Source organism: Ornithorhynchus anatinus, chromosome 12, assembly GCF_004115215.2.
Source record: "Ornithorhynchus anatinus isolate Pmale09 chromosome 12, mOrnAna1.pri.v4, whole genome shotgun sequence".
In the NCBI taxonomy this organism is placed as follows: domain Eukaryota; kingdom Metazoa; phylum Chordata; class Mammalia; order Monotremata; family Ornithorhynchidae; genus Ornithorhynchus; species Ornithorhynchus anatinus.
This window is the reverse complement of record NC_041739.1, coordinates 29,502,496-29,526,663: the sequence shown is the minus strand read 5'-3', so window position 1 is coordinate 29,526,663 and position 24,168 is coordinate 29,502,496. Positions and strand designations below refer to the sequence as shown.

The following is a 24,168-nucleotide window of genomic DNA, read 5'->3' as shown; positions in this document are numbered from 1 at the left end:
TAATCCCCATTTTACAGATGAGGTAACTGAGGCACCGAGAAGTTAAGTCACTTGCCCAAAGTCACACAGCTGACAAGTGGCAGAGGCGGGGTTCGAACCCATGACCTCTGACTCCAAAGCCCGTGCTCTTTCCAGTGTTCTCCATGATACCCTGGTGTGTACCGATGAGTCATGAACCCCTCAGTATTATAATAAATAATTATAACTGTGATATTTGTTAAGCACTAACTAGGTGCCAAGCACTGTACTGAGCACTGGGGTAGTTACAAAATACTCAGGTCGAACACAGTCCTTGCCTCACAAAGGGGCTCATCGTCTAAGGAGAAGGAGAAAAATCGAAGAGTCAATCAATCAATCATATTTATTTAGTACTTACTGTGTGCAGAGCACTGTACTAAGCACTTGGGAGAGTACAATATAACAGAGTCGTTAGACACTTTTCTTGCCCTCAATGACCTCACAGTCTAGAGGGGCAGACAGACGAAAATATAAATAGATTATGGATATGTATGTAAGCGTTGTGGGATATTGAGTCAGGTATTGAATCATCAATTTACAGATGAGGGGACTGAACCTCAGAGAAGCTAAATGACTTATCCAGGATCTCGAAGCTCAGAAGAGGCAGAGTTGAGATCAGAACCCAGGTTGTGAAGCAGTGTGACCTAGTGGAAAAGGCATGGGCCTGGGAGTCAGTGGGCTTGGCTTCTAATACTGGCTCTGCCACTTGCCAACTGTGTGACCTTTGCTGAGTCACTTAACTTCTCAGTGCTTTGTTTTCTTCATTTATAAAATGGGAATTCATTACCTGTTCTCCCTCCTATTTAGACCATAACCCTCGTATGAGACAGGGACTGTGTACAGTTTGATTTGATTGTATCTACTATCGTACAATCTATTGTATTGTATTTATTGTATTTATTGCTTAGGATAGTGCTTGACACATAGTAAACACCTAACAATTATTATTAGTAGTATTATTTGCAGAATCCTGTTTTAGATAGATATTTTTACCGATACTTTGGATTGTTGGATTTCACCTTGCTCTAATTGTCGCTTGTCATTTATTCTTCTTGTGCTAGGCGTCTACTCTTCCTCACTTAGATTTTGAGCCTCTTGTGGGGCAGGGATTGTGTGTTAATTGATTTTCTTGCAATTACCCCAGCACTAGGTACGGTGTTTGCTAAATACACTAACTAACCCATGAAAGCTTTCAGCATCTGGTAGATAAAATGCTCCCAGTTACAAATTTCCTATGGGCCTAGGTCAATCAACTTTGCCTTTACTCCTGACCTGGCCTATCCTGGCCTATTTGGATCATTGGATTGGGGCTTCAAGGGAAGAGCCCCTCAGTAGAGGACACTGGCCTGGATATCACCATTAGATATTCAAAAACTTTAGCCTTCTGTGGTGACTAGGAGTGCACACGAAGAAATACAGCAAATTGCATCCGGTGTTCAATTAGCCGCCTCTTGAATAGTGTTATTAAAGCCCACAAACTATTCAGCGTAAAATTAAACTTGAACCGCCCGGCTCTTCTTTACTTCATAACATTGCCGGAGAAACAGCCATGCAAAGCCAGATTTAAATGTTACCCCTTAGAGCTTCGGGCCAGTGATGTAGAAACCTGGAGGAAAAACAGCCAAACTATAAGAAGCAAATAGTCTCTTGAGAGAGGACACGAAAGTGTGTTGGGGGTGGGGCCGTGCGGGAGAAAGACCAACTGCACTCCTGCTAATTCTCCAGCCGGTTTGTCGATCACACGATGCCCGCATTGACGGGAATCGACGCTACGGGATTGTTATTGCCAAATCTCCAGTGAAGGAAATAATTAAAGCATTAAACATTTTTCGAAAAAAAGATTTCTAAACGGCTTCATCCAATAAACAGAAAATCCTGCAGAAAATCAATATGCTGCAATTGAAAGGAAATGGAATTGGTCCTCGCTCTTGAATCCACTGTTCGTTATGAGCAGACACCACATCGTGAGGGATATTGACAGTCATTGGGCCCGTTACCAAGATGACTGGCTCCAGTGGCCCCACCCGTCAGCCTTGGCAGGAGAAGGAGCTGGGCTGGGAACTGGGGAGGAGGGTGCAGAGAGGCCAAACTTGCATCAGATTGGGCATTCCCCTTATGCCTTACGGGAGAGGAAACCCCCAGCCGGTCAGGGAAGAGCAGTTTCCAACTGTAAAGCTACTTGAAGCTTTAAACTTAAGAGTTTCCAACTGTAAAGCTACTTGAAGCTTTAGACTTAATCTTGAAGAAAACCCTGGATTTGGTGTGGAAATCTGGCCTGGGGCCAAGGCTGAGAAGCAGAGTGGCGTAGTGGAAAAAGCACTTGGGCTTGGGAGTCAGAGGACACGGGTTCTAATGCCGACTCTGCCACTTGTCTGCTGGGTGACCTTGGGCAAGTCACTTAACTTCTCTGTGCCTCACTTACCTCATCTGTAAAATGGGGCTTAAAAGTGTAAACCCCTCCTGGGACAACCTGATTACCCTGTACCTTCCCCAGTGCTTAGAGCAGTGCTTGGCACATACTAAACTCTCAACAAATACCCACATTTATTATTATTTTTATTAGTGAGCCCTCTCGCTTTGGGCCCTTCAGCCCTATGGTCTAAGTTTCAAGGAGAACAGAGGGTTGGCCTTTGCTGCTGTCCTTTCAGTGGCTCCAAGGCATGTCAGGCACAGCCCAGCAATCAATCAATCACATTTATTGATTGCCAACTCTTTGCAAAATACCGTTCTGAGTATCTGCAGTGTGCAGAGTACTGTTCTGGGGTGTGTGGTAATGTGACCGCTGTACTAGGTGCTTATGATGTGTGGAATGCCATATGGGCTTGGGAGAGTAAAAGATGCCAAAAAGCATAGTCTCTGACTTCAGAGATCACATTCTAAAGACAGAGACACCCGGAGTTAGGGGATAAGAGGAGAAAGAGAAGCCCAAGAAAGAGATTAAGAAAGGGTGGGCAGAAAGATGAGGAAAACCAAGTGAATCCCAGGTTGGTGAAAGAGTATCTCTTGGAGGGTGGTCAACAGTTTGGAAAGTTTAGATCAATTTGGACCTAGAGGTCAAGGACGATTAGGGAAGAGGAGAACCCTTAGACTTGGCGAAGCCAGAGACTATTGGTGACCTTGGACCTGGATCTTCAGGGGAGCAAAGGTGAAGAAAACCTTTTTAAGGGGTCAAAAAGAGAGTTGTTAGAAAGAAAAGGCAGTGAACTCGATCAAGGAGTTCAGCAGCAGACAGATGGGATGATGATTAGAGGATGCATTGGAGTCCAAAGTAGGTTTTTTCATTAGAGAAGCAGCATGGTTCAGTGGAAAGAGCCCGGGCTTGGGAGTCAGAGGCTGGAGGTTCTAATCCCAGCTCCGCCACTTGTCTGCTGTGTGACCTTGGGCAAGTCACTTAACTGCTCTGTGGCTGTTACCTCATCTGTAAAAATGGGGATTTAAAAATGTGCGCCTCACGTGGGACAATGATGACACTGTATCTCCCCCAGCGCTTAGAACAGTGGTCTGCACATAGTAAGTGCTTAACAAATACCGTAATTATTATTATTATCATTAAAAGCAGAGTCTTGCTTTCCCCTTCCCAGGGGGCCCCCTAGGGGAAGGTAATGTGGGGCAGTAGTCCCACCTGCCTCAATGGTAGATTCACTTCTCATTTCCTCATATCTGTCTCTGCCAAATTTTATAAGGAAAGTCAGTGCATTTAGATCCAAATCCTTCTAATTTGATTACGTCCAAAGTTGGGCTAGGGAGCGACACTGAGTAGAAGAGCCGGGGCCACGAGAAGGGAGAGATTTTGAGCAGACCAAGCAACTGTGGGAAGGCCTGAACAGCTCCTGACTGAAAGACCACTGAGGCCCAGCAGTTGGGGAAACGTGAGTCACCACTGGCGGTTCCAGCTCTGGTTGGGAAGCGGATTGCACATTCCAAGGGTTGATTGGGGACACTGTTCCTGTCTTCAGCACTCAGAGCCCTGGATTTGGGGAGGGGAGGCCTAGATGTTGACCATTTCTGGGAAATCTTCCTTCCCCACTCACCTCAGGGAGGAAATGGTCCTGTTCCTGTTCACCCCACAGCTCACTGCTGTCAGGATCGAAGACACCTCAGACTAGAGAGTTTCTCGATGCACCCTAGGTGCTTCTCTGATGGAAGGGACACTGTTGCGAGGGGAATGAGAGACAGGGAAGATGGTGGTCAGATAACCCATATTCCTGGTTTGCCCATGAAACACAAGCCCAAACTGACCACAGATGAGATTCCCAGGCTGGGCAGCCCCAGGTTGCTGCCATTCTCAGCCCTCTCTGAGGCTCAGAGCTGAAGGAAGGAGAGATTAAGTGGCCGATATTCCAACATGATGGTAGGTCAGCTCCTTAAACTCTGCCCCCAGCCAGAGTGGGCCTAGGAACAGGGCAAATAAGGTAGAGCAATCCAGCAGTTACTGGGTGTTCTGCTCTTTAAGCTCCTCTTCTCCCTATCCTGGAACCATTAGGAGCTGGCTTGGTCTTGCCCACCAAATGCTTGCACCACCAGGGAAGAGGGAAACAGGGGAGTCATTTCGGGGTACCTACTGATCATAGGGAAGGGCAGATCATCCAGGCACCGCTTGCTTAGGTCAATAGAGGTTCTGAAGAGAGTCTCAAGGTCCCCACTCTCCACAGGAATGGCAGGGGGGAATCTCTGTTTGGTGAAGAGTGCTAACAGCAAAATAAAGATGCTGATTAGCTGAACTATCAGACCGGTGGACATGGGTTCTAATGTTGGCTCTGCCACATGTCTGATGTGTGACCTTGGGCAAATCACTTCACTTCTCTGTACCTCAGTTACCTCATCTGTAAAATGGGGATTAAGCCTCTGAGCCCCATGTGGGACACGGACTGTGTCCAGTTGGATTACCTTGTATCTACCTCAGCTCTTCGAACAGTGCTTGGCACATAGTAAGCGCTTAACAAATACCATAGTTATTATTATTATCCTCATCCTTATCATTATTAATGGTAACAGCAACCTGATTACGGCATGAAATATTCAGAGCTGTCTTATGAATTCAAAGATAGCACCATTGAAGGTGAAATCCTGTCCCTGGGAATGGGTGGGATTGAAAAGTCTTGCCTCAAGCGAGGCTCCATCGTACACTGTGAGATGCCCGGTTTTTTTTGGAATTTGCTTCTTGGTCTCCTGAACATTCTCCCCAATGACTCACAAAGCTTCTATGAATGAAACACCAAAGAAATGGTACATTTAGAGTCCAAAACCTTCCAGTCGGGCCAGGCAATGGCATATAAGAATGCGTCCAAGCAATAAAGCTGCATCATCTCCATCTGAATTGCGAAGCACTTTACATTCTCCCTTGAACCCAGAGGGGATGAAAACAGATGTATCCAGTCAAAGTGTTCCTCCAAATTTCCAAATGCAGTTCACATACAGCCCCAGCCAAAATCACATTCAGTTGCTTAATGTTTTTCAAAAAGCACTGAACATTCATTTTCATTCTGTGTCTACACAAACATCACTAGACTGTAAACTTGTTGAGAGCAGCGAACATATCTCCCGACTCCATAACATTGTATTTTTCCAAATGTTTAGCACCGTGCTCTGCACGCAATAAGTGCTCAGTAAGTGCAACTGATTGATTAATTGATGACTGAAGAAAAGCAGTGGTAAAATCCCATTCTATTTAAGAAGTTGTTGGCCTAAGCCACATCCCTGAAATAAAGTGCAGAATAAATAAGCTCAGCGGTTGAAATCTTCTCATAGTTCCAAGGAAATATTTTGCCCTTCATGGCATCAAAAGGCCCCCGTGTAATGGGTTTTCTTGGGCAGTTTGATAAGGAGTTCAGTATTCTCGTTCACGCCGAGACAAAAATCAGCTTCGTGTTAACTTTGCTAGCTTCTGCATATTCATCAAGAACAAGATGGCATCACATAAGACAATCATTAAATTTAGAGCCAAATGAGCGCGATTGAAAAAATTCAATTGAAAATTGGAAAATGAGATCCTCCCTAAACCTTTAGATAACTTATTTCACCAGCATTGTTTGTGGTGGAAATGAATTCCACTGAAAAGATAATTGTAGAAAAAAGTGCACATTAATGAGCATAATTAAAGATGGACTTCAGCTGACCCCAAAAGCGAACAAAGACTCTTCAGAAACTTCCTAAGATTATAAATTTGGCGAGAGCAATACAATAACTTTTGTAATTAGACTTTCAACACATTTAGATTTGCTAATTGGATCTAAGTTCTAATTAGACCCTTTTATGTAACTAAGAATGACATGTCATTGAATGAATTTAATGTGCTTTTACAGCTGAGCCTAACAATTAGCAACATTTTCTATAATATTTTAATAAAGAAAACACAGGCTTGCACTCTCTTCTGGCATATTTATCCCAAGGGATGACATCACCTTTCCTTCCTAACATAAACTGACTGAGAGCAGAGTGACCTAATAGAAAGAGAAATGGGCCTGGGAGTCAAGGCACCTGGTTTCTAATCCCTCCTCCACTTCTTACCTGCTATGTGACTGTCGGCAAGTCACTTGACTTCTCTTTGCCTCAGTTTCTTCATCTGTAAAATGGGTATTAAATACCTGTTCTCCTTCCCACTTAGACTGCGAGTTCAGGTGGCATGGCAGTGATTTTTGTACTTGGGCGCTAGGAACTACAGTGCAATATCAGAAAATACACCGCCGGGGCCCTCGCGTGGCTGTGCAGATGTCAACGGGCCCGGGAATGGTTCTGCTGATCAAATCAGACTCCGCAAAAGGCTACAATGGGAGTTTATAAACCAACTCCGTAGAGATGGAAATTTGGCTTCCAGATTGTCGGTACGCAGCCCTGGAATCCACTAGCAAAATGACATTGTTTCCCAAGACAGGCAGCAGGATTCTCTCTTGGCAGCCTGGTACAAAGAGGGGCTGCTGCTGATTCCAGTCACATCACTTCTTCCTCTCTCCCTGATGCTGAGGGGAGAGCCATCCATCCCACTCTAGGGGAGATGTATAGGCATTGGTTGTGAGGCGATGAGTTCACAGATTTGGCTATCACTCTAGCAGGTTCTGCAGCGGCGAAGGGCAGAGGCATTCCAGAGATTCAAACACAGGGATTGCTCCAGGAAGAGTGCTCGTCCCCAGTCCCCCCGAGGACTGATATCACCCAGGCAAGAAAGGCAGGCTCGGTACCCAAACAAGACCCTCCCCCCTCACTTATCCCAGACAGAGGCAAAGCTCTGGAAGAAGGGCTTCTCTCCTTCAGTTTTCAGATTTTTTTAAAGGGTGGACAGAGTGAGTTTAATCAGAGTTATTGTCACTCTTTTATCAGAGTTATCCAAGAAATGATAAGCGGCGTGACTTAATAGAGCAATGAACTGGAAGTCGGAAGGACCTGGGTCCTAATCCTTACTCCTCCACTTGTCCTCTGTGGGACCTGGGGCAAGTCATTTAATTTTTCTATACCTCAGTTACCTCATGTGTAAAATGGAAATTAATATTGTGAGTTCCTTGTGGGACATGGACTGTCTTCCCTGATTATCTTATACCTACCCCAGCACTTAGCACAGTGCCAGGCACGTGATAAGTGCTTAGTAAATCAATCGATGGTATTGAGGGCTGACTATGCGCAGAGCACTGTACTAATTACTTATTCCTTAAAAAAAATTAAAAATACCAGAACAGATGTTTTGCTGAAATGATGTGAGCGATTGCTTTTCCAATTAGTACTTCCCCAGAACTTCATCTAGTGGTTGTGTTTCTAACCATTTCATGTTTGAAAGGTTCCTCATTAGATCTGAAGTCCTCGTTGAGCTTCCTCATGCACTGTACTGAGGGTTCTGTCACTCACTAGCGAGCTGGTATTTGAGAGTGGGACATGATTTTCATGATGACTTTATTTGTGCTTACAAAGATAAGGCACCCACAAACCTGCCTGTCTCCTGGGTGCTGGAGACAACCCATGGGCTGCAGCCCCCCGAGACCTCTGTGTGGGGGTTACTGTGTAGGTTCTCAAGGCAGAAAGGTGATCGGTGCGATTTTATCTTTCAGCTTGGCTGCTGGAATCCCATCACGGGGCTGAATGGGTCACTGACAGACATAAAACTGGAGAATAACATGCGTGGAGTCGTCCTTCGTGTCGTCACGGTGCTGGTAAGGGCAACCTGAGCCTTATCTCTATCAAAAAGTTCCCATTCTTCCTTGATTTTTCCCAGCTGGAATGCTGAACAGAGGGGAGGTGGTTGTGGGTTGCTGCTTTGTTTAGCCAGCGATGCCAGAAGGACATTCTGGGCTACTTTCCCTGTGATAGCATCAGGTCAGATATTTCTTAGAAATGCTGTGATGCCCAAGGTTCGTTACTTGTCAACATAGTCCCAACTGGTGAGAAACAGTCTAACCTAAGTGGAAAAAGCAAGGGTTTGGGAGGCAAGAGGCCTGAGTTCTAATCTCAGATCTGCCACTTGCCTGCTGTGGAGCTTCAGACAAGTCACGTCACATCTCTGTGCCTAGGTTATCTCATCTGTGAAAAGGGGATTCAACACCAGTTCTCCCTCCCTTTTTCTGTGACTGTCATGTGGGACCTGATTATCTGGAATCTAACCCAGCACTTAGTACAGTGCCTGACACATAGTAAGCACTTAACAAATGCCATTATTATTATTTTTGATAATAATTGTTGTGTTTATTATAATCATCATCATCTGCTGATTCCTCAATTGCCCTGTTTTAGGACATCAGAGGTTCCGCCGTTTCTTCCCAACACTTCAGCTGCAGTTGCCAAGGGCCCAGTCAGATCAAGTGGCGGTTTCCCTGTCTCCCTCATAAGATGAGGTGCGAGCAGGACAAAGAAAGCTATCAGCAAGGAAATAGGAGCAATAAAGGGCTTAGTCTGGGCCCTCAAATTTGGTCAGGAGCTTGGTCTAAAATCAAAGATAGTTACAACAGCCAGAAACCCTTCTCCGTGAACGTTTTTTCATCAATTCCGGATGGAATCCATCTGGCCAGATTTCCGCCAATGCCCCTAGGCTTGTGGCCGGGGCTCATCATTGTAGAGTGACCTCATCAACCCAGTGAACCAATGGAAAAGCTAGTAACTTGAGAGAGAAACAAAATAGTGTTCATTTTGTCCTATCTAATGCTAATTGGATGTTCATCCAAATCACATCACAGCAGCAACGGGTGCCCTCGGTACACCGTTTCATTCAAATTAAAATTGATTCTTCGTTTCTTCCTGACATGAATGTTCTGTGGTTGTTCCCTATCAAGGGAGATTCAAATTAGCATCTCACCATTTTTAACGTGCGGAATCCCATCCTGTCACACCAGGAGTAGGATCAATTCCAGGGTGCTGCTGGTACAGTTTCTTTCAGAGTGTTTGTAGTGCAGATGCCCATTTGTGGAAGGGATTCTGGGACTGAGACTCGTAATCCACAATAACACATGGGTTTGTGTCTTCATTTCCCAGCACAGGGGATATCCACAGCCAGAAGCAGTTTCTACCCTTAAAAAGCGTCTTACAGAACACAATAATTCCCCCTGGGGAAAATCTGTCAGTGTTACAGAACAAGGGCCCATGGTCTCTGAGGCTTCTCTCTGGGCTACGGGGTCATTCTGACTAGTAAATGCCCCAGGCAACTAGCATATTTAGTCACCAGGCTGCAGGCGTCATCCCTCCTGTTGCGCCGGGCTCAGGACTGGGGTACCAGCCGAAACGGTCCTCTCTAAACTGGGCTCTTGAGAGCCCGGAGACTGGTCCAAGTTGACTTGGGAGAAGGAATAAGAGGAGCAGCGGGGCCAAGTGAAAAGAGCCCAAGTCGGAAGACCTAGGTTCTAATCCCGGCTTTGCCACCTGTCCGCTGTGTGACCTTGAGCAAGTCACCTAACTTCCCTGGGTCTCATTTACCTCATCTGTAAAATGGAGATTAAGAGTGTGAGACCTAAAAGGACAGGGACTGTGTCTAATCTGATTATTTTGTATATACCCCAGGCCTTAGTACAGTGCCTGGGACATAGTGCTTAACAAATACTATTGAAAAAAAAAAAGGCCTGACCCTGTCTGTTGGGAAGCAAGGTGGAGAGAGGAAAATTCACCCCACTCTCCTATCTGATGAGCACCTAGGGAAGGCCCCAGGCATGTCTGTAATTTATTTACATTCATATCTGTCTCCCCACCAAGACTGTAAGCTCGTTGTGGGCAGGGAATGTGTCTGTTTAGTGTTGTATTGCACTCTCCCAAGTGCTTAGTACAGTGCTCTGCAATAAGTAAGCGTTCAATAAATACGATTGAATGAACGAATGAATGACTCTGGCCTGGAGCCCTTCTTGATCACAGTGAAATATTAGGGTTCTGCGAGTCCTCACGCTCCCCAGCATAGCTCTCATGGAGGGAGAAAACATACTGCCTGTCCTTGTCAAAGAGCCTGGAGAGTCAGTGTAGTCAGACTCTGTGTGGCTCCGGGAGACTCAGAGATGTTGGACTCGAAATGTGTGTGGCTCTGAGTATAGCAAGCTTTGTGTGCTTCTAGGAGGTTAGATTGGGCTTGGCCCTGGGATGTGTTTTGTCCTAAAACGGCAGGGCTGTAGGGGGCTCAGTGAAGCCTGACTGTACATGACTCTTGGAGTGTTGGTTTAATCTAATTTTCCAACTCTGGGAGGCTCAGTGTAGCAGATTCACCCGACTCTAGCCAATACAAGTGGGAAAGAGGCCCTGCAGCAAGATCTAAACTCATGTTTTCAAACCCAGATCAGACGCTTCTGTGAATTAGGTTGGTAGCCCATGGGGAGACTGTCTGGAGGGGCCTAGGGAAGGGACCCTCCGTGTGCTCATCGTGTCTCTCAGGCTTTCTGAATGGCCATCCCTCCTCTGTCCTATTGCTTCCATTTCTTCAGCTTCTGGACGTTCCACTGTGTGGTCTGTCTGTGGACAAGGGCTGAACAAAAGTGGTCCTGCTTCCACCATTTGGCCCCCACCTGGGTCCAGAGCTGCCCAGTGGATCTCCACATTCCCTACCACAGACCCTCCCTCATGGGTAGTGACGGAGACCCACCGTATGGCCGATGCCACCCCAGGACGATCCGATGCTGAAGCCAAGAGGTGCAAGTAGGCTTTTTCCACAGTAGACAATGGGAGAAGAACCAGCCTGACCAGGAGATTGATGGCAATGTGCTCGGTGATCCAGGGAAGTTACCTGGGAAGGGCCAGATAGGAAGGTGTGAGATTGACGAGGAAGACGGGAGCCTGAGAAGTCTGAGACGGGGGCCTGGGAGTCAGAGGGACCTGGGTTCTAGTCCCAGGTCTGCTACTTGTCTGCTCTTTGACCTTGGGCAAATCACTTCACTTTTCTGTGCCTCAGTTACCTCATCTGTCAAATGAGGATTAAGACTTTGAACCCCATGTGGGACAGGGACTGTGTCCATCCCAATTTGCTTGTATCCACCCCAGTACTTAGTACAGTGCCTGGCACATGGTAGCACTTAACAAATGCTATTGTTATCATTAAGACAAATCAGCAGGTGAAGCAATTCCCTTTGTGGGAACTTGTTTAATTCCTACTGCTGGGACTGGTGTTTAAAGTTATGTGTGTGGGCCCCAAGTCGATGCATATATACCGTACCCAAGCACTTCTAATGCCTTCAGGGTCACCGGAACTACCGACCAGTGGCAGCCCGCACAGACTTCAGCTGTTGGCGGGGCCCCAGAGGGACCGAGAGGAACATCAGTCTTTGGGAGAGATTCTGGGAAAAGAAAGCAGATGCAAAAGTCCTAGTCACTAAATTGTAGACTGAGTTGGAAATTGTATCTGTATCATGGAGTTGCTCAAAGAAGAAACTGAAATTACGTCCCCAGGGAAAGCAAGAAACAGGAGCATTCAAATTACAATAACAAACCAGAAGCCAAACACGAAAGTGGAATGAGTGAAAAACAACCAGACAGAAGAATCAGGGAAGGACTAGGGATATGAATTAAAAGACCCAGGTAGGCAGGCGTTTGGATAAACTAGTTTCTCCACTACCGTGGAAAATATGCGCTGAAGAATGCAGAAGTTACGGAGAGCAAAAGGGAGGGTTTTTGGCTGCACTGGAAATTGAAATAAAGGCAAGATTCATATCTCCAGCACTGACCAAACATCTTCTGGAGGCAGAACGCTGCACTATTCACTCAGGAAACAGGGAAGAAGTGAAAGATGGGGTCTTTGCCCTCAAGGAACTTGATAAATATTCAGTAGCTAAGAGTGACAGAGTAGGCATAAATAATAAACACAGAGGATGAATAAATTGAGAACACATCAACAGATAAATTTGAGATGACAAAGGGGCAGCAGAAGTAGAAAGATGGGGAATCGTTATGGAAGGCTTCCTGGAGGAGAAGGCATTTTAGGAGGACTTTGAAGCAAGGGAAGGGTGTGGTTTGGTTGTATAGAAAGGGAAGACTATTCCAGACAGAGGGCAAGACTTAATCCGTGTCAGAGGCAGGAGAATTGAGATCAAGGGACCTTTAGGGAATTTAGGGGAAGAAAAGTTAGGTGGGGGAGAGGCAACCGATGCTCAAGATTTTGCTCTTCTCTTGGATTTAACTTCCAACAACTAGAATGTTTGTTTTCCTAATTTCTAGTTCCTATTTGGAATGTGAATGGAGTTAAATAAGCAGCTAGACTGTTAAGTTCGTTGTGGGCAGGGAATGTGTCTATTATATTGTTGTGTTGTACTCTCCCAAGAGCCCACAGTAGGTACTCAATAAATATGATTGATTTTAGGGCACAGTCTAGAATGTGGTAACTTTTCCGATTCTTAAAGGGGTTAATGCAGGCTCTGAAACTTTTGTCCTGAAACATTAGCTACTCCTTTGGGTGGACCTTGTAGTAGTGATAGTAATAATGGCAGTTAAGCCATGGTATTTGTTAAGCACTTACTCTGTGTCAAGCACTGTTTAAGTGCAGGGGGGTGGGGGGGTAGATAAAAATTTTGTCAGGTTAGACATAATCCTTGTCCCACGTGGGGCTCACACTCTAAGTAGCTAAGTAGGAGGAGTTAGGATTGAATCCCCATTTTATAGTGGAGGAAGTGAGGTGCAAAAAAGTGAAGTGACTTGCCCAAAGTCACACAGAAAGCAATTGGCAGAGCCAGGATTAGAACCCCGGTCCTCCGACTTCCAGGCCTTCACTCTTTCCACTAGATCACCGTTGGGTAGATACAATTTAATCAGATCAGGCACAATCCCTACCCCACATGGGACTCACAATCTAAGAAGGAGGGAGACAGAAAAGGAGCAGAGAATTTGTCTCCATTTTTATATATGAGGAAACTAAGGCACAAAGAGAGGTTAAGTGATGATCAAGGTAACACAGTGGTGGAGCATAGTCTTGAACCTGGGCCTCCTAACTCACAGTCTTATGAAGGGATTGAGAAGCAGCGTGGTCTAGCCAAAAAAGCATGGGACTGGGAGTTAGATGACTTGGGTTCTAATGCTGGTTCAGTCAGTTGTCTATTGTGTGACCTTCAGTAAGTCACTTAACTTCTCTGTGCCTCATTTACCTCATCTGTAAATTTGGGATTAAGACTGTGAGCCCCGTGTGGGACATGGACTTTGTCCAACCCAATTATCTTGTATCTTCTCCAGCACTTAGTATAGTCCTGGCACAAAGGAAGCCTGGCAAATAGAAAGCACTTAACCAATACCATTCAAAAAAATAAAAAGAGTCTTTTAGCTGAAGGAAAAATAATTTAATCAGAGTCAGTGGAAGAGGGGTTGCATTTCCTGATGCTCTAGTCCTTGACTGTAAAACCCAAGTAATTTTTTTCAATTTGTCATTCAATGACTTTGAGAACAACTTCCCTCTTGGGGTAAGTTGGCTAAAGAACAGTCTCATCACTCACCTGGGGAAGATAGAGTCAGAGAGGCCTGGATTTTCTACATAAAATACAAAAACATGGAATTAATTTTATGACTCTGAGAACTGAACCGAGGCACGTTCTCTCTTTAAGTACAGATAAGGACATTTTTGAGGCACAGTTCAGATAACCATCTCAAGGATCTCTTGTCAATCAATCAGCGATATATAGTGAGTACTTACTGCGTGCAAAGCACTGTTCTAAGCCCTTGGGAGAGTGACAAACAATGTAGTTAGTAGACATGATCCCTGCCCACCAGGATCTTATGATCTAGCCGGGGAGGCAGTCTTTAAAATAAATTACAGATAAGGAAAAGGGTAAAGTATAGGGATATGCATATTGGTGTTGCGTGACCTTGAGAGATTAATGAGGCATCCTGAGAAGAAGGGCCAGGCTTCAGCCCATTCCCAGATGGCCAGGAGTCTGTGGATTAGAAAGTCTTTCCCCAGAACTCTCAGGAGACCCAAATGTTTAGCCTTCCCTGGGTGTGAAGTTGTTTTTAACAGTGATGGTGCCAAGGGAGAAGAGTATCCAGTGAGAGAGTAATTAGCAAGATGTCCTTTTAGTGTTTGAATGGACCACAATTTCAAAAAGTAAAAAAAAAAAAAAATCACCCAAGTTGAAATCTTGTTGCTTGAGAGCTAATCAGAGGGAAATGTTGATTGTCATCTCCTAATATTTCTCCTTAGTCAATTATAATGATAATGGTACTTGTTAAGCATTAGGGTGGATGCAAGTTAATCAAATTGGACACAGTCCCTGTCCCACCCAGGGTTCACAGGGTAAGTTGTCAGCATCAGATTGTATTCCTCACCTTCCCAGACCCTACTCTGCTTCTTTCTTCTGACCAGCGTGTTGGTTCTAAAGAGAGGAGAGCAGGAAGGAAGCACTTTTGTTACTTATTGAAGAGTCTCTCCTGGATCTCTGCATTGCATCACAGATCCATGTGCTCGTTTCATTGCAGGCTAAAGGATTGGCACATCAGTCAATGAGCAATATTTGCTGAGCATTTACTATGTGCAGAAGACTATACTAAGTTTCTGGGAAGCGACACTAGAGTTGGTAGACACGATCCCTGTTCTCAAGAAGCTTGCAATCAATCGGCGGAACTTGCAGTGGCACATGACAGGATGATGTGGGTCATGGGAAAGTCTCTTCTGTTACCCTGGACCTTGAGGTGGAAACTATCACTCAAGAAGTTTCCCTAAGCACGTCCAACCTGCTGAAGCTTCTGAGTAGGATACTGCATTTCCTCGAATAAGTTGAAACCCAGCCTGCAGGACGGAACAATGAATAAACATTTCAGAGTTCAGTTACAGAAGCTACATTTGAAAAATGGATTTGCCACCTGTCTGTAACAGTTGAGAAAGATATTGGCAGAATCATTTGTAAACTCTGAAAATGAAAATAATAGCATATTGGCTTTTACCTAGCTACTGCAATCCGATGGCCACAGTTATGCTTTTGGAATTTGAGTTTCCCACTTAAAATTTATCTTTTCTTCAGGTATGAAACAGATCAAGTTTTGGTGACCTTGAGCTTTTAAACTTAATACTAAGAATATCAAGTCTCCTTTTCAGACTTTTCCAGCATATAAGGATTCCTATCAGGTATAGGAAATTATGTTCTGAACTGCAATCTCCTTTTTAGAAGAATTCATTCAATCCCATTGAGCTGCCCCAAGGAATTTGAGCCTGGAGCTCATGGGATTGAAACATACCCCAAACCTCTCTCTAACTTAACCTTTGAGCGCCATACGGAACAGGAACTGTTCCCAGACTGATTATCTTGTATCTATCCCAGTCCCTAGTTCAGTACCTGGCACATAGGAAGCACTTAACAAATACCACAATTATTATTATTATTATTGTTAAACCTGGCAGAATCACCACTATCCTGATTGCTGGTGCTTATAAAAGTCTCAGGCGCCAATTAATTCTAAAATATTATAAATGAGATCTTAAGAAACCAGCTCCTTGTGGGCAGAGATAGGGTCTACTACCTCTATTGAAATGTAGTCTCCCAAGTGCTTAGTACACTGCTCTGCACAGAGTGTTTGAAGCACTTTAGCACAGTGTAAGGGCCTAACAAATTCCATTTTAAAAATGAATACCACTGATTGATAAAATGGCATTCATTCATTCAATCGTATTTATTGAGCGTTTACTGTGTGCAGAGCACTGTACCTAGTGCTTGGAAAGTACAGTTCAGCAACAAATAGAGACAATCCCTGCCCACAAAGGGGTCACAGTCTAGAAGGGGAGAGTCTGGCATCAAAACAAGTAAACAAGCATCAGTAGCATCATTATCAATAAATAGAATTGAAATGGCACCCCACCAGCATCTGAAAAAGTCCTAGAGAGTGTGTAGGGAAGTAAAATATGAAAATTTTTCAAAAGCTCTATATCTGATGAGTTGTCTTAAAGACCACTGGGCAACAGGGTAGCCTAGTGGATGGAGCATGGGTCTGGGAGTCAGAGGGATATGGATTCTAATTCCTGCTCTGCCACGTGTCTGGTGTGTGACCTTGGGAAAGTCATTTAATTTCATTGTGCCTCAGTTCATCTGTAAAATGAGGATTGATGCTGTGAGCCCCATGTGGGACCTGAAATGTGTCCAACCTGACTCGCTTGTGTCTACCCCAGTGCTTAGTACAGTGCCTGCATTAACAAATACCATTAAAAAAACCCCTAGAGTTAGTAGTGGACCATGTATTTGTGGGTGATAGTAGTGAGTGAAGGCAAAGTTGACCACCTCAGGAGATGTGGGAACACCTGGAGGACTTAGTACAATGCTGTGCACACAGTAAGCACTCAATAAATACGATTGACTGATTGACTGGAGGACCACGACCTAGTGTTTACTCAGCATACCAGCCGACACCCCTCAAACGCGCACTTTTACAGCTTCTCTCTCCCGCAGCACTGCTACTGCATCGCTGCAATTCTACTGCTCTGCTTCTAGGGAGGGAGGGAATAGTTTCTGTGGGCAGCAGTAGTAATGGTTCATTCATTCATTCATTCATTCATTCAATAGTATTTACTGAGCACTTACTATGTGCTAAGCACTGTATTTAGTGCTTGGAATGTACAATTCGGCAACAGATAGAGACAATCCCTGCCCAGTGACGGCTCACAGTCTAATCGGGGGAATCTAATGGTATCTACTGAGCGCCCACCTGGTGTGATGTACTGTCCTATGATCAAGGGAGAATAAAACTTGAGGAAGTAACATATTCCCTGCCCACAGGGCACTTGCATTCTAATGAGGGGACAAACATTAAAGTAGTACCAACTAGATTAATCAGAATAATTATGTAATGTGCATTGAGTAGGCATATTTCTAACTGCCAAAGTTGGAGAGAGATATATATATGCTAGAATTGGCTATTGGTTTCATATAGCTTAGAGTGTTGGGAGGCAATCAGGGAAGGCTTCTTGGAAGAGATGGAATTTTAGGAGGGCCTTTAATATTGAATATAAAGAGAGCTGCGGGTTTGTCACATTTGTGGGGTGGGAGGAGTTCCAGGCCAGGGGATGGAGTGAGGGGATGGAGGCAGGAGAGTTGAAAGTGAGGTTGAAATTAGAAGGTTACCTTGGGAGGAGCCAAGAAAGTGAACTGGGGAAGAGAGAAAATATGAGCGATGGGGTGTGTTGGTGGAAAAACCTGGAGCTGAGGAGTCTTTGCTCGATGCAGATGGAAATGGAAAACCAATATAGAATTTTGAGGAGCAGAGAGATGTGTGCCAAATGGTGATATAAGATGATCCATGTGGCAGTGTGAAGTATTGATTGGAGAAAGAGAAGAGGCTGGAGTCAGGGAGGTCAGGAAGGTGGCTGATACAGTAGTCTAACCACAGTATGACTAGAGCATGCTGTTGGATTGGAGAAGAAGGCGCCGGTCTAGGAGATTTGGAACAGAAAGGACCAGCAGAATTGATGGTAGACTAAATAGGAGAGTTGAAGACCAGGTAGAGTCTAGACTGTAAGCTTTTTGTGTGCAGAGTATCTGTCTGTTATATTGTTGTAACTTTCCCAAGTGGTTTGAAGAGTGCCCTGAACACAGTAAGGCCTCAATAAATATGACTGATTAATTGATTTAGTCAAGGCTGACACCAAGAATGCAGATTTCTGAGACAAGGGAGGACAGTAGCGCTATCTACCGAATTGGGAAAAGTTAGAAGAAGGAGGAATGATTTAGGAGGGAAGATGAGAAGTTCTGTTGTCTGGACTTTGGAAATAGCTATTAAAATTAAAAGACCTCTCTCCTGCCCTTGAGGAACTTTATGTTCTATTGGGAAAGACCATTAAATTTAAATAGTATAAATACAATGAAAAGAAGAGTGGTAGGTAGCATAGCTAGAAGTGGTAGCAAGCACCAAAAGCAAAATATAAATAAGAGGAGTAAATAATCCAATATCCATGTGAGCACTGAAGCTGAGCTGAAGGTATGACTGACATGTGCAGCGGGGACCTATTCTAGGAATGGCACCTAAAGGAAATGACTTTTAGGGAAGCCACCCTTCCTCCCCTAACCAATCAGTAATAGTCAGGTGTGGCCTGAATGTGATTATTTGAAGATGTCTTTCCTAGACAACTTTATCATAATTGCTTAAATCTGAAAAGGAAGAAGCCCTTGTGCTTAGGAATGAGCAAATGATTTCACTAGGTCTCAAGGTCCTTGGTGTTCTAAAGTCTAACAGCATCTACCTGAAGGGTAAGAAGGGGAAGCTAACAGGCTTCCCTTTCATCTCCCCAGCTTTCATGGGCTTGAATCAGATTGCTATTTTACTATCATATTTCAGTAGATTTCAATCTTTTGGGTTTTTTAAACCATTGCTGGTGGGCAGATTTCTGTAATGAGAAAATTAAATGTTTCAATTAAATTTTACCCATCGATTCCAACGTGGAGCAATGTACTTTACTGTTCAATTAAAAATAACAAGCTACTATGTTGTGAGCCAAGCATGGTCCCCTGGTCTGAAGTCGATAAAATACTCCAGAAAATGAACCTTTGGGGGCTGGGTGACTGGCTGAAATCTTTGGAGAAAAAGGACCAAACTGATTCCTTATTCAGACGCAGCCACTGAACAGTTACAATGCCAAGGGCCAGATAAATATGCTCCCCAATTAAGAACACCAGGTCAAATACCTGTGGAAAAATTGCTCAAATTTGGTTTATGGTTTTCCTATTCTTTCTCGGCTCCTTGAACTAGTTAACTTCTCTGTGGAGATTAAATACCTGTTCTCCCCTCCACGGGAGGGATACGGCACTGTAACTGACTTTAGTTATCATATCTTCTCCAGTACCAATTCACTGCTTGCACATGAGATGTGCTTAACAAATACCACTATCATTATTATCATTACTATTATTATTTGAGTTAGTGTTGAGCCCCACCTACTTACCCCAAAAAAGCAATATGACTCAACTGGTGAAGTGTAGGAATCCCACCTGGGACCCCTCCAGCTGCCTGTGAAAAAAATGTTACCAGCACGAATAGTGGCTGGCGGTTGCCTCTTTTCCCTCCTCATCCTGGGCTCCATTCTTATTATTCCTGTAGGCTCCACGAGGACAGGGATTGTGTCTTCAACTCTATTTTACTCTCCCAAATGCTTAGTACTCTGCACACAGCAAAGGATCAATAAATACTTGGATTGGTTATCCACACTTAACTGCAGCTTTGTACCTCGCACTGTGCTGAGACCTGGGATGATTTTTTGACTCAACCTCCCGTTTCCCTATGCTGCAGATTTTGACAAGACATACTGGAGAGAGAGCAGCATTTTGTCTCAGTTACTGAGGGGAAAGAGGAAATCTCATTGTCTTTCAGAGAATCTCATCGCAGTGCCGTCGTTGCTAGTGAGCTCTTGGCATTCCAAGGCTTCATTGTCGCTGATACTGTTCTGCCACCTAATGTTGATGGTACCTCTTGAGAAACTGGAAAATTCAGGTCTCACTGCTGCATAGGATGAAAGTTTTGTAATCCAACAGCCCACACAGAAAAGATTGATCTGATGAGCTAAGGGGATAATCTCCTCTGAAACTGTAGTCAACTCAGCCTCACTGTTACACGGTGACCCACAGACATGTCACACTAAATGTGTCCAAAACGGAATCCTCAGTTTTCCCGAATCCTCAGTTCCCCATCTCCACTGACACCACCTCCTCCTGAACCACACAACCTTGGTATCATCTTCAGCTCCTCACTGTCATTCTGCTCTTACATTCAATCTACTGCCAATACCTGTCGATGTCTTTCCTCCAAATTATCTTCCCTCCAAGACATCTTACAGACTCCCCCTCTTCCTCTCCACTCATACAGTTACTCCCCTGCTTCAAGCACTTAATTAGTGTGTTTGTTAAGTGCTTACTATATGCCAAGCACTACTAAGGGCTGGAGTAGGTACAAGATCATCAGGTTCCACATGGGGCTCACAGTCTATTAGGAGGGAGAACAGGTTTTGAACCCCTTTGTTTCAGATTAGGGAACTGAGACCCAGAGAAGGTAAGTGACTTGCCCAAGGTCACACAGCAGGTAAGTGGAACAGCCAGATTTAGAACACAGGTCCCCTGACTCCCAGGCCCATGCTCTTCCAACTAAGCCATGCTGCTTACCATTGAAATATTATATCAGACTCCTCACCGGTCTCCCTGCCTCCAGCCATTCTCCTTTGCCATGCGTACTCAGATCATCATCCTGAAACGTCAGCCAGCATGCATCTCTCGTTTCCCCAGAGCCCTCCAATGTTTGCCCATCTCCTTACCTTGCTTCTTTTCAAAGTCTCCCTACCATTGGCTTTAAGGCCAATATTTCTCTCCATCTTATATACTGACTCTCCTCAATTGCTACTCCCCTGCTTACACTTTTCACTTCTCCCAAGCTCATTTCTTGCACCTTACTCTCACCTTGCCGGTCTCTATCCCTGGTCATTATGTTGTCCCCCGGGCCCGGGAGTGTCCTCTCTCATTTCTACCAGACCTCAACCCGCCCCAGTTTCATTCATTCATTCAATAGTATTTATTGAGCGCTTACAATGTGCAGAGCACTGTACTAAGCGCTTGGACTGTACAATCCGGCAACAGATAGAGACCATTCCTGCCCAGTGACAGGCTCACAATCTAAACCGGGGAGCCAGACAGCAAAGCAAAACAGAACAAAACAAAACAAGACAACATCATCAAAATAGATAGGATCAAGGAGATATACACCTCATTAAAAATATCCACCTCATTTCAAAGCCTACCTAAAAATCCCACCTCCCCCAGCAAACCATTCCCCCAAACCTATCAGTACCTTGATTCTTAGCAATCTTTCAGCTGCCTCTTGCTCTCATGCAGTTATTATTCATTTATGTCCCCCCTCACTACTGGTGTGTGTATATACATGGTCAGTATTCCTATATCTATCTCCTCAGAGTGTAAACTACTTGTAGGCAGTGATCATGTCCAGTGTTTCGGTTTTGTCTCCCAAAAACTAAGTATAGAGCATTGTACACAATAGCCTCTCTTGTAATACCACGGCTACTGCTGCTAGTCAGAGGGAGAAGGTGGTGTGTTAGTCCCTGCCAGGACTCCCAGGAAAAGCTTATGCCTGAGGAACAGACATCAACAGACATCATCAAGAGATTGCTCACTGAAGGGGGAAGCTGAGGTGGTGCGCTAATCAGATTAACAGGGAGTTTATGCAAACACCCCACTGCATACTCTTGGGAAGAATTTAAGCACTGTAAACATATTCTCCACCAGGGATCAATCGTCCAAGATAGCCTTTGCATGGAGATAGCAAATGTGCCAATTAGCAGAAAGAAATATTTTCTCCGGCAGGCAGTATAGGATAGGTTAAGGAGGCTCCCTCTGCACTGAGCCCTGCTTTATTACTACACATTAAATAGTACTCCTCTAGTAAATAAAGACAAAACTCAAATGATGAATTTAAATGCAGAGTAGTGATAGTTTTGAGTAAATGGAATCTGCGTAATCCAGGCGCTTCATTGTAGACAATACCGTCAACACTCCCTTTTACCAAACAGCAACCAAAATTGCACTTAAATAGCACAGCTGATTCATTGCACCTCCCTCCTGCTCTTTCTGCTTCCCAGCCACTCGAGAGATTCTAATCATCAGTCGAAGAGTCAAAGACAGGGAAACCAACTCAGGGAAGAAGGGGCTCTTGATCCTCCTTAAACCATATGATTGTGAGTTCAGTGAATGGAAAATAAATGTTTCTTGCCTAACAGTGTGGAGGGAGCTGGTATCCTGGATGGATTTCCTAGTGTTCCTGATCCCACTGAGATTTCCAACCAAAAGAGACTGCGTTCTAAGGTTAGAGACCTGGGTTCACATCGTTGGAGAGAAATCAGACCCCTGCTTCTAGTGTATTAAACAAGGTTTGCTTTGGTCAAATAAGCATGAGGATGCATTAGTTTTAATGACTACAGTTTTCTTCCCCTTTTTTATGAAGTATTATTTTATTCTCATTGTCCTGTTAGAAATCATAGTTTTATTAAGCAAAAATGATATCCTCCAGGGATTTCTAGAGAAGTAGCATGGACCAGTGAAAAGAGCCCGGGCTTGGGAGTTAGAGGTCATAGGTTCGAATCCCGGCTCTGCCACTTGTCAGCTGTGTGACTGTGGGCAAGTCACTTAACTTCTCTGTGCCTCAGTTCCCTCATCTGTAAAATGGGGATTAAGACTGTGAGCCTCACGTGGGACAACCTGATTACCCTGTATCCACCCCAGCATTTAGAACAGTGCTCTGCACATAGTAAGTGCTTAACAAATACCAACGTTATTATTATTATTATTTCTATTAGCAGAGTCTGTGTGCATTCAGTGTGTTTTCTGTGCCAAGGATTGGTGGTTTTCATCTCACCTTGATCACCCATACTGCATGTGGAGTGTAAAGCTAGAACTGGAGCAGTATAAGCAACAGAAACTATACATCAGAGAGCAGGCATCAATTGTAGATATGCATGCACACTTACACACAGACACACACACACACACAAACACACATTCCCTCAACAACTCTCTCTTGATTTCTAGAGAAAAAAATGTTTTTTCTCATTCTTGTCCCAACAGTGGCAACTGTATCAACTAATTCCATTATTTTAGGGATTTGCAAGCTTCTCACGGTAATAATACCCCTGAATTCCCGTAAGCAACAATAATTCTGGTATTCGTTAGGTGTTTATTATGTGCCAAGTACTGTACTAAGCACTGGGGTAAAATAAGTAATCAGGTCAGACACATTCCCTGTTCACCATGGCTCTCAGTTTAAGTAGGAGGGAGTAGGATTTAATCCCCATTTTATAGTTGAGGAAACTGAGGCACAGAGGGGTTAAGTGAGTTTCCCAAGGTCACACAGAAAGCAAGTGGCAGAGCAGGATTAGAGCTCCTCCATTGGGCCATGGTGTTTCTGAAAGATTTACACAAATTAAAGAGAAACAGGATAATTCAATGCAGTTGTATTTGTTGAGCACTTACTATGTGCAGAGGATAAGAACCTCTTCCCACATTAATACCATTTGGACATGGGTAACACACTGCCTTCCTGGTTTTATGCTTACTGCAATACCTCTTTACCAGAGCCTTACCATTCATTCATTCATTCAATTGTATTTAATTGAGCGCTTACTATGTGCAAAGTACTGTACTAAGTACTTGGGAGAGTGCAATATAACAACGAACAGACACATTCCTGCCAAAAACAAGCTTGAAATCCAGAGGGGGAGACATTAATATAAATAAAGACAGTAAATAAATAAATTACAGATATATACATATTTGCTCTGGGGATGGGAGGAGGAATGAAGGAAGGAGCAAGTAAAAGCAGCGCAGAAGGGAATGGGAGGAGAGGAGGGCTTAGGGAAGGCTTCTTAGAGGAGATGTGCCTTCAATAAGGTTTTGAAGTGGGGGAGAGAAATTTTTAATGGCAGCTTTTCTGATTACCCTCTCCAGAGCAGTTGGCATTAACCAAATGTGCTTTGAATAAGAGAAATGAGTCATGGATGATGCTAACCTGTCCAATATATGGGCCCTTCTTACTGTTCTTTACATTTCTAACACTAAAGAATGATGGGATCACTACTGCGAGAAAGGAAATGGAATGTTCCAGGCTCTCCAGGGAATAGTGACCATTTGGTACAAACCATCAGGGGCTGGGGCCTTCTATCGTAAACACTAAGCAGACCCCACATCCCAGGGCGCTTAGAGTTGACACCACTCATTTCAACCAACAGTTAATTTGTAAAACCATCAGAAATATTTTTGTCTC

General features: G+C 44.3%; 1 protein-coding gene and 1 long non-coding RNA gene across 2 annotated transcripts in view; one reads left to right on the top strand and one right to left on the bottom strand.

Annotated features, from left to right (window-relative positions):
* The window catches only part of GRID2 (glutamate ionotropic receptor delta type subunit 2), an 873,695-nt gene that overhangs the window by 683,677 nt on the left and 165,850 nt on the right, over nt 1-24,168 (top strand). Inside the window, 1 exon segment of the mRNA XM_029076869.1 lies at nt 8,052-8,153. Within this exon segment, the coding sequence (XP_028932702.1) occupies nt 8,052-8,153 (102 nt within the window).
* LOC120638728 lies at nt 1,454-4,163 on the bottom strand. Its single transcript, XR_005660618.1, has 2 exons — nt 4,050-4,163; nt 1,454-1,624 (listed from the first exon to the last, which is right to left on the bottom strand). It is a non-coding gene; the product is annotated as an uncharacterized LOC120638728 (long non-coding RNA).